Raw genomic sequence first — 9,480 nt, 5'->3', positions numbered from 1 at the left:
CAGACTCAGCGTGTTTCTTTTGAGGGCTTTGGGGACCAGAACACAGGAACAGGCAGGGCTTGGGCTAAAGGCCTAGAGGCTTTTATTTGTCCACTGGTCCACAGGGTGGTGGGTGGGCCCACTACAGGACCACCTTGCAGGCTCCTAGCCTCAGGCCAGGTCTGCCTCCCTCTGCTCCCGCCGTTTCTTCCGCTGTAGCAGCCGCCGCTCCCGCTCAAACTCCTTCATTCGCATCACGTAGCTGCGGGCAGAGCATGAGAAGGCGTGTTGGGCTTCCCAGTCGGACTCGGCTCTGGGAAGCCAACGGGGCAGTAACTCCAGCCCAGAGTACTCTGGAGAGGCCTCGGAGTTGGGGAGACCTGTGTGTGTGTGGTTCAATACTCGGGTCTGCCCCCTGCCTCTCTGGTGGACATCAGTGAGCCCTGGGCCTCCCACCTGGAACCCTGACGTGGCCTATCCTCTAGGTGACCTCAAAGCTGCCCGCCCCACCCAAGAGGCCTCTTGAGGGTCCTTTCTTGACTAAGGTGGGGCATGGCTGGAAACTCAGGTTAGTTCACTGTCCTTTGCCTCAGGAGCCTTGGGCTGGGGGCCAGGTGGGGGTGTGGGGGTGGGAGGGCGGGGCGGGGGCTCACTCAAGGTGCTCGCAGTAGTCCCAGTCATGCTGCTCATGCTTGCAGGCCAGGAAGTTGGGGAAGCTGTCACGCTTGCACTTGAGCAGCCGGATGAGGTAGTGGGCGCAGTAGTCTCGCTGCTGGAGCACTAGCTGTGCGTCGTTCATCTCCTGCTGCGTGGCCACCATCTCTGTGGGGAGGCAGTGGGCGGGGTTCAGCTGGGGTGGGCTTTCCCAGGGGCCGAACTGCTGAAGGCTTCCTCCCCATCATGCCCTGATTCCAGGGAGGGCCAGCAGGCCCACGTGTAACCGGGAGCCACACCAGCTCAGGCCCCCATTGCCCTCCATCCCCGGGCCCATGGGTCAACCATATGGTGGCAGATGACTGCCATCCTCTGACAGAGGGACTGTCTTTTCCTAATTTGCACAAAGGTGGTCCCGGACACTGAAGCCCAACCAGGGGAAGAGTCCCTCTCTCCCCATCACCCCAGGCACCCCGGCATCTACACTGGATCCTCATCTCCCCTCCCCTCCCTCTGGGGTCACTCTAGCCCCACACCGCAGAGCCCACTTTCTCCCAGCGCTCCCTTCTGCTCGGCACAACCCAGTGAGGGGGCTGGGCTGCTGGGGGACCTGGGTCCCAGCTCTGCCCTCTTGCTGGGGTAAGGCCTCTCGGAGCTTCAGTTTTCTTTCCCTAAAGAGTGGACTAACAGTTTCCAGCTTCAAAGTCAAGTGAGTGAGCGTTAAGGAACTAACGTAAAGTGCTCAGCGCCTACCTCTATGACAGCTCAACTTGCCCTTGCGCTGGGGCCCCAACCACGTGCAAACCTGACCCCAGACCAAGTCAACCCTCAGAAGGCTGAGTGGGGCCCTTAGAAGCCATGGGCGTGCACTCTGTGCTGGGGATCTCCCAGCTCAGCTGCAACCTTCCCCCGCACTGGCTTCTCGTCCCTCCACTTCTGAACCCCGTGTCTCTGTCTCCCTTGGGCGCAGGTCCTCATCTGTCCCTGCACAGAACTGCGTCCAGCTTCTATACTCCACCCAGCACTGCCCACACAAGGCAACTGAGGCCCCAGGACACCGCTCTTCCTCAGCCTCTCACTTCCTGCTTGAACATTCTCTTCCCCTGGTTCTTCCCTAACCCCAACCCTCCCCCTGCTTTCCTCCCATCTCTATGGTTTCCTCCTCCTGAGTTTCTTACCTCTGCTCATTTTAATCCATTGCTCTGATTGCCACTCCATAGACCGCTGAGCCCTAACTCTGGTACCCCCACCCTCACTTTGAGCCCTAGGCCTGTAATCCACCTACTCAAGGCAACGTGACTGCTACCAGCACCTGGTGCTCTGGTGTAATCAGTCAGCAGTTAGGATTTATGAAGCACCTACTGTGTTGGGGCCCCTGCTTGGAGGTAGACACAGTACAAGCAGGTAGAGCTAATGTCACAGAATGTCCACAATGCTAAGTATTGGACGAATAAAGCAAGGGAGATAAAGGCAGTGTTGGGAGGTAGGTTACAACTTGTGAAGGTGGCATCTGAAAGTGAGGGGGAGAGACATGCTGACCCCTGGGGGAAGAGCATTCTCAGTAGGGGAACAACAGGTGCAAAGGTCCTGAGGTGAGAGGACAAGCCTTGGGATGCCCCAGGGATTTTGGACCAAGCATGTGGTCCGAGCCTGGGCTTGGCAGCGAGGTCAGGGGCTCTGTTTTGGACCTGCTGAGTGCAAGATGCCTGTTAACAGCATGCAGAGAAGCCAGGCAGGGTCCAGGCCCAGCTGAAAATAAAAACTTGGGAGCACTGGAACACAAGGCTCTTGAAACTAGGGAACTAGCAGAGAACCCCAGGGAGTGAGTGGAGACAGGCTTGAGTCACGGGGCCCCCCAACATTTACAAGACAGGGAGTCGGGGAGGATCATGAAGGAGCCCACAGTGAGCTGGGTGATAAAGAGTAAGGGGTCCTGCAAGCCATGTGAGGAGGGTGGCAGCAATCAACCAGGCCTGACGCTGCTGCAGTGGGGTTGGTTAGAACTGAGAATCTGACAATGGGGTTTAGAGATACTGCGTGTGTTTGAGAAACCTGACGAGAGCTCTTGCAATGAAGAGGTTGGACAGCTGGAGGGGGAAGATGGTCAGAAGGGTATTTAAGACAGTAAAAGGTAACTACCTGCACATTGATGGGAAGAAAGCCAATGTTGCAAGAGACAGGGAGAATGGTAGGGAGCCCTTGGGTAGGTGAGAAGGTGGGATGGGGGCAACAAGGGAATTTTCTGCAGCAGCGTCAGATCATCTGCGGTAACAGCAGAGGATTGCCACGGAGCCCTGAGAGCTCTTTTGACAGCTCCTATTTTCTTAGTAAGGGGATGGAAAGCGACCAGCTGAAAGGAGGTCGGAAGAAGGTGCTGGAGTCAGGGAGCAGGCTTGGGACACTCATCTAGGAGAGAGTGGGAGAGCGAAGGGCGAGGGACTGTAACAGGAAAACCAGCAGCACGAAGGGTCAACCAGGGGATTGATGGGGAAAGCAGTCACAGAGGAGGCTGAGTGTTTTCACCCATGATTTTCAGCTGTGTAGGGACAGGGGTCAAGGAGAGCTGAGCTTAACCAGAACTTTGGTTTAGCCAAGCAGTAGAGAGGAACGGGGGGCTGCGGGTGTTTGCAAAACGATAGGGCAAAGCCAGGTGTGAGACGCTGTGGGAACAATAACGTGTGAGATGACAGGTGGATCGCGGGACTGCAGGTTCAGGTAGGGCTGAACAGCTACCAGAAGCTGGGCCACTCCCTGGAGAAGTCCACCTCTCTCCTCCCAAAGTTCTCTCAAATCCGGACCTCCCTGCACACCCCCACTTAGAGGTCTTCCACCTAGCAGCTAACATGACCTTTTGACAAAGCAAATCTGACTGGGTTCCTTCTTTGCTTACAAACGCTGGCTACCCGGTCTCCTGGGTCTCTGTGTCTGTGTGGTCAACTCCTACTCACTCCCCTGAGGTCTCACTTCCAGCTATAACCTTCTGGAAAGCCTATCCCCAAAATCGCTCTTGGTGCCGCTGTCTCACACTCAAGGTTGCGAGTTGCTTTAATCAGTACCTGCTGCATCCGTGGTGTCCAACATGGGACTAGGGCCCAGGATTGGTACTCGGTATGTTTGTAATATCACTATTGGGTTGGCCAAGAAGTTCATTTAGTTTTATCTGTGCTATGGCTCTAATAGTGCTTAGTTGTCCTTAACTTCATTTGAAACAATTTTGTTAGAATGTATTGTGATAGCTGTCATATCAGCATGCACTTAAAAAAAACTGGTGAATTTTTTAGAAAGATTTTATTTATTTTTAGAGGGGAAAGGACAGAGGGGAAACATCAGTGCATGGTTGCCTCTCGCATGCCCCCTACTGGGGACCTGGCCCACAATCCAGGCATGTGCCCTGACTGGGAATTGAACCAGCGACCTTTGGTGTGCAGGCCAGCACTCAGTCCACTGAGCCACACCAGCCAGGGCTAAAATTGGTGAATTTTTGTGCAGCCATTTAAATACGGAAGATGAAAGAAAATACGCAACATCTTTGGCGTATTATACTTTATTATTTCAAGAAAGGTAGAAACGCAACTGAAGTGCAAAAAAAGATTAGTGCAGCATATGGAGAACATGCTGTGACTGATCAAATACATCAAAAGTGGTTTGAGAAGTTTCTTGGTACTACTGACGTTTTGGCCAAATAATTCATTGCTCTGGGGCTGTCTTGTGCATTGGAAGGTGTTTAGCAGCACCCCTGGCCCCTACTCACTAGAAGCCAATAGCAGGAGATAGCCAGCATACTCAAAAGATCCATATCAATAAAGTTACTGGTGAAAATAAAGAATGTCTTTTATTTTCCCCCCAAAACTAAACGGGCTTTTTGGCCAACCCAGTACATTAAAAAAAACGAAAAACAAAAAACAAAAACGTGCAGGACAGTCCGCACGACGTGAGCCCCGGTTTTTTCTTGCACATAACTAGAAATAGCATTGACATCCGGACAAAAGGACAATGAAGAGTCCCCTTCCTGATAAACCCTCCCATGGCTCCCCACTGACTCCAGAACAAATCCCAGCTCCGAGCGCCTCATTAGCTCCATGTTGCCATTCTTGCCCTGGAATTTTTTTGTCAAACCGTGTCCTCTGCCCGGAATGCCACCACACTCAAGCAGGGTCACGCCTGTCCTACGGACTCTTCCCGGCAGAGGTCTGTACTGAACCCAGCCCTGCGGACCCCGGGTTAAGGCGTCCGCGTCCCACTCTCGCTGGCCGCGCCTGCGCATTGGCTCTCACCGCGCTGCTTGCGCCCAGGGAAGCCGTAGTCGGGAGGAAAGGTTGGCATGTGCAGGGGGTCGGGCTCCACTGATGTATCGCCCAGGTAGCGCCTGGCCAGGTGCGCCCCCATGGTTGCTGTCGCCACAGATTCCGGCGGCAGCCGGGGTCACCTCGTTCCTATCCGGAAGCACTCCCCCTTCGCCAGTCACGGCTTCCGGGTTGCGCTGGCTGCCACAGAGATCAGTGGTGAATGACTCCGGAGGACTTCCGGTATCTGCCGCCGACTGGCGGTCCAATGGAGACATTACAGGCGCGGTGCGCCCCGTCTCGGCATTCTGTGACTGCCAATGAAGTGTTTGTGGGGGTCTTCTTACTTCTGGAAATCCACTTGGGTGGGTAGGTGAAGGGCGGCACGACAGGGGTCCAGAGGCCTCTCCCCTCTCTTACTGGGCTTACACCCCTGATCTCCCAAGGCTAGGGCACAAGTGAACATTTTTTTTTTTACGTGGTATAATCGTATTTTTAAAAAAATGGTTTTTCTTGAAAAGCATTCGAATTTTTTTTAAAAAAAACCTTGCACGGTACCAATGGTATATTCTGTGAATATCAACAGTTTAAATAAAATTATTCAAAATAAACATTTTAATGAATTAAGTGCAATTTAAATAAGCAAATAAAGTTATTTATTAAAAACTATTTAGAGCTGAAATTTTAAATAAATCCTACTGAATAATTTTGTGAAAATAAAACACATTGTAATGCTAGTATCTCCCTAGTTGCCACTTTAAAGAATTGGTATTACATTTCACACTTACTACATTACCTATATGCAAATTTAAGAGTACATTGTTTAATCCTGCCAAATACTCCTTAGCCTCAATGTGCAACTATAACAATTGTGTTAACTTGTTAGTCTCTCTGGAACCCTTCACTGGAACACAAGGAGTAGTCATTGATTGGGAGCTTGGCAGTGTTGGGAAACGATAACTTGATTATGCAAAAATAGATTTCATTAGACAAGGTGCTGTGGGTTAAACTGTGTTCCCTCCCCGCGAAATAGACATTGAACTCCTAACCCAAACCTGTGAATGTGGTGAATGTGGCCTAATTTGAAAATAGAGTCTTAGCAGATGTAATCAAGTTAAGATGAGGTCATACTGGATTAAGGTGGGTCCTAATCCAGTGACTGGTGTCCAGACATGCACACAGGGAGGGCACCACATAAGTGGAGGCAGAAGTTGGAGTGATGATTCCACAATACAAGCCAAGGGGTGCAAAGGATCCCACTCAGGAAGCCTCTTCTTCCAGAGCCTTTAGAGTGAGCACAGCCCTGCCCGCACCTTATTTTGCACTTCCGGCCTCCTGAACTGTGAGACTACATTTTTTCTGTTTTAAGCCACTTAGAAAACTAATGCACATGATAATTTGTTTTTTTCTCCTACCTAAGCTAGTCTAGTGCTCAAGTCTTCCCCACACCCCAAAGCAGCATCCGTTTCCATCAATGGCACAAGGAGAATCAAGGTTGCAGAATTCAGACACACTGGGACATCAGCCAGAGAGGCTGGGGAGCACTCCCCTGGGGCCTGCATGGCATTGATACCAAGAGCCGTGCAGCAATGTTTAGAGTTATGGTTGTTCTATGCCAGCTTGTCTCTCGTGACAGCAGCATCCTGGTTTCTTCAGTAAATTTATTTTCTGTTTGTGATAGGTGAGGTCCTCTAAAGCAAGCAGGATCCTCTGCTTGGGCCAGGTGGGGATTCCTGCCATTTGAGAGAACAGATGCCCTGCCTTAGAATCCTATAGTATAGCCTGGCAAGGGCCTTGAGCTCTCTGTGAAATTGAAATATTGACTTTAATGTTGTAAGGATTAAATGTGTTAGCTATGTAGCTCTTGCTGGGGTGGCTCAGTGGACTTGAGTGCTGGCCTGTGAACCAAAAGGTGAGCGGTTCGATTCCCAGTCAGGACCCAATGCCTGGGTTGTGGGCCAGGTCCCCAGTAGGGGGCGTGTGAGAGTCAACCAGACATTGATGTTTCTCTCCTACTCTTTCTCCCTCCCTTCTCCTCTCTCAAAAATAAAAAAAAATTTTTTTTTAAAGTGTTAATTTTATGAAGTGCTTAGCAGATAGGCTTAGATAAGCGTTACTTATGGTTATTACCACTACATCTTTAACGAATGGCTGTTTCAGAACTTGAGGACACAGAAGTGAACACGAAGATAAGGTGGGGGGTGAAGAGCATCTCTCTGGACTCACAGTCCCATGTGGGGCTTAAAATACAACCTGTAGCGGGTTCACTGCTGCCCCCAACCCACCAAGGTATGTCAATGCCCTAATCCTTGGAACCTGTGAATGTGACCTTATTTGGAAAAAGTGTCTTTGAAAATGTAATTAAATATCTTGATATCATTTTAGATTAAACATGTGGGCCACCAATCCAATATGTCCTCATATGAGAAAGACAGAAGAAGATTTAACACCAGCAGAAGAGGAGACATAGAAAGAGGAGCAGGCCCTGGGAAGATGCAGATGAACTTGGAGTGATGCAGCCACAAGCCAAGGAACTCCTAGAGCCATCAGAGGCAGGAGGAAGCAAGGAACGGCATTTCTCCTAGAGGCTTCGGAGGGAGCACGCCCTGCTGAAGTTCACTTCGGACTTCCAGCCTCCGGAACTGTGAGAAAAGAAATTCCTGTTGGTTGGAGCCAGCCAGTTGGTGGTCATTTGGTTCAGCAGCCCCAAGAAACAAATACACCCCTTTTAGGTGGATAACTCCCAAATTTGTCTCGAGGTGTGCCCTGTCCCCTGAGTGGCAGGTGTATCCAATCACTGACCGGGCACCTCCAGGTGGACATCTCACACTTGACACATTGTCTCGGTCCGTTTGGATGGCTGTGACAAAGTTCCACAGACCGGGTGGCTTATAAAGGACAGAATTTTTTTTCTCACAGTTCTGGAGGTTGGAAGGCTAAGATCAGGGTGCTGGTGAGACCCCTCTTCCAGCTCGTAGATGGCCAGCTTCCTGCTATGTCCTCACATGGCGGAAGAGGTGAGGGAGCTCTCTGGGGTCCCTTTTAGAAGGGCACTAATGCCATTCATGAAGGTTTACCCTCACGACCCAATCACCTCCCAAAGGCCTCGCATCCTAATACCAGCACACTGAGGTCCAAGCCAGGGGTGACTCTGGGTGGGGGGCAGAATGTAGCCCACTCTGTCCTGAGGTTCTGGGACTTAGATGCGTCAGCCTGTCCTGTCCACACTCAGAGCGGAGGGCTCTGGGGAGACGATGTTAGGGTGAGGGCGGCATTAGGCAGCCCGTATGAGGGTGAGGAGGGCGGGGGCCGGGCCTTGGTTACCCGTGCCCACAACCTTCCTGTTTTTTCTCTACCAGTCATCTCTCCCCTACCTGGGTCACGCAGATGCCCCGGTTCACTGCCCGCAGCGTCTCTGCCCCTCCTCCTCCCTCCCTCGTCATCCTGGCCTGCCCAGGGCAGGGGCTGCGTTGGCATTCTGTGAGCAGAACAGCCTCAGACGCCCCAAGTGGGGCCGGGGGTGGAGAAGGAAATTCTGGGCAGCGTCTTTGCCGCGCCATGGTCTGCTGGATGGCAGATTGGAAGCTCTGGGTAATTCACTTCTGGGGGAGGAGGAAAAACAAGGTCTGTGAGGCCTGGCCAGAAAACCCCTGGGGAAAGACAGAACACTTGCCCCTAAGCTAGTCCAGGAGCGTGGAGGGTGGCTGGCTGGTTGGTGCTGGAAGCACTACTGAGCCTGGAGAGGCCCAGCTGCCATGGTGGCCTTTGTCAGTGTTTGGTGGGTAGGATGGTCACTCATTCATTCAACAAACATTCATTGTATGCCAGGCAGCGGAGTTGACCTTCCTCATGGTGGGGAAGACAGGCAGTGGGCAAGATAAAGAAGTGAAATGTGTGGGATATTAGATGGTGACAGCGTGCTGATAACTTTTAAGGAGAAGCATAAGGGCTGGAGTGTGTGAGAAGGGCTGGCTCGGGACTTTAAATAGGGTCATTTTGGAAAGCCTCACAGAAAAGGGGACATTGGATCCAAAACTTGCTCTTCCTTGAACGCACCAGGAGTGTGTTGTCCTCAGGGCTTTTGTGCAGCCTGGAATGTTCTCCTCCAGATATCAAAGGCCCTCCCCCCACCACCTGCTGTCTAGCTCACTGGTCAGGCCTTTCCTCATCACCTTCTTCTTTTAAAAATGAGATTTAACTGACTCGTAACAGTAAATTAGCCTCAGGTGACAATGTAATGATTCAATATTAGTGTATCTTGCAAAATGATTGCCATGATAACTTTGGGCCACATTTGTCACCACACATAGTTACAGTTTTTTTTCTTGTGATGAGAACTTTTACGATCTACTCTCTGAAAACAGGAATGGATGGGGTATCCATTCTGGAATGCATGTAGATATGTGGTTAAGGACATACATGAAAATCCATGTTTTTATGAATGTTCCTTGTGCATGTAGTTCTGAACAGTGCTGTTTTAGTGAATGGATGTGTAGACAATTCTGTGATGCATGTAGAGAAGGTCTAGCAGCACATGTGAAAAAGATATTTCTGAGAGTATTAC

At 51.1% G+C, this 9,480-nt stretch overlaps 1 protein-coding gene across 1 annotated transcript; it reads right to left on the bottom strand.

Annotated features, from left to right (window-relative positions):
* Window positions 1–57: 57 nt before the first annotated feature.
* Window positions 58–5,096, bottom strand: NDUFB7 (NADH:ubiquinone oxidoreductase subunit B7). Its single transcript, XM_054562090.1, has 3 exons — window positions 4,908–5,096; window positions 633–801; window positions 58–241 (listed from the first exon to the last, which is right to left on the bottom strand). The coding sequence occupies exons 1-3, from the start codon at window positions 5,017–5,019 to the stop codon at window positions 151–153; spliced, it is 372 nt and encodes a 123-aa protein (XP_054418065.1). The 5' UTR covers window positions 5,020–5,096; the 3' UTR covers window positions 58–150.
* Between the last annotated feature and the right edge of the window lie 4,384 nt (window positions 5,097–9,480).

Source organism: Pteronotus mesoamericanus, unplaced genomic scaffold (assembly GCF_021234165.1).
Source record: "Pteronotus mesoamericanus isolate MK-2021 breed Mesoamerican mustached bat unplaced genomic scaffold, CSHL_Meso_final scaffold_636, whole genome shotgun sequence".
NCBI classification, from domain to species: domain Eukaryota; kingdom Metazoa; phylum Chordata; class Mammalia; order Chiroptera; family Mormoopidae; genus Pteronotus; species Pteronotus mesoamericanus.
This window is presented reverse-complemented; position numbering and strand designations above follow the sequence as displayed.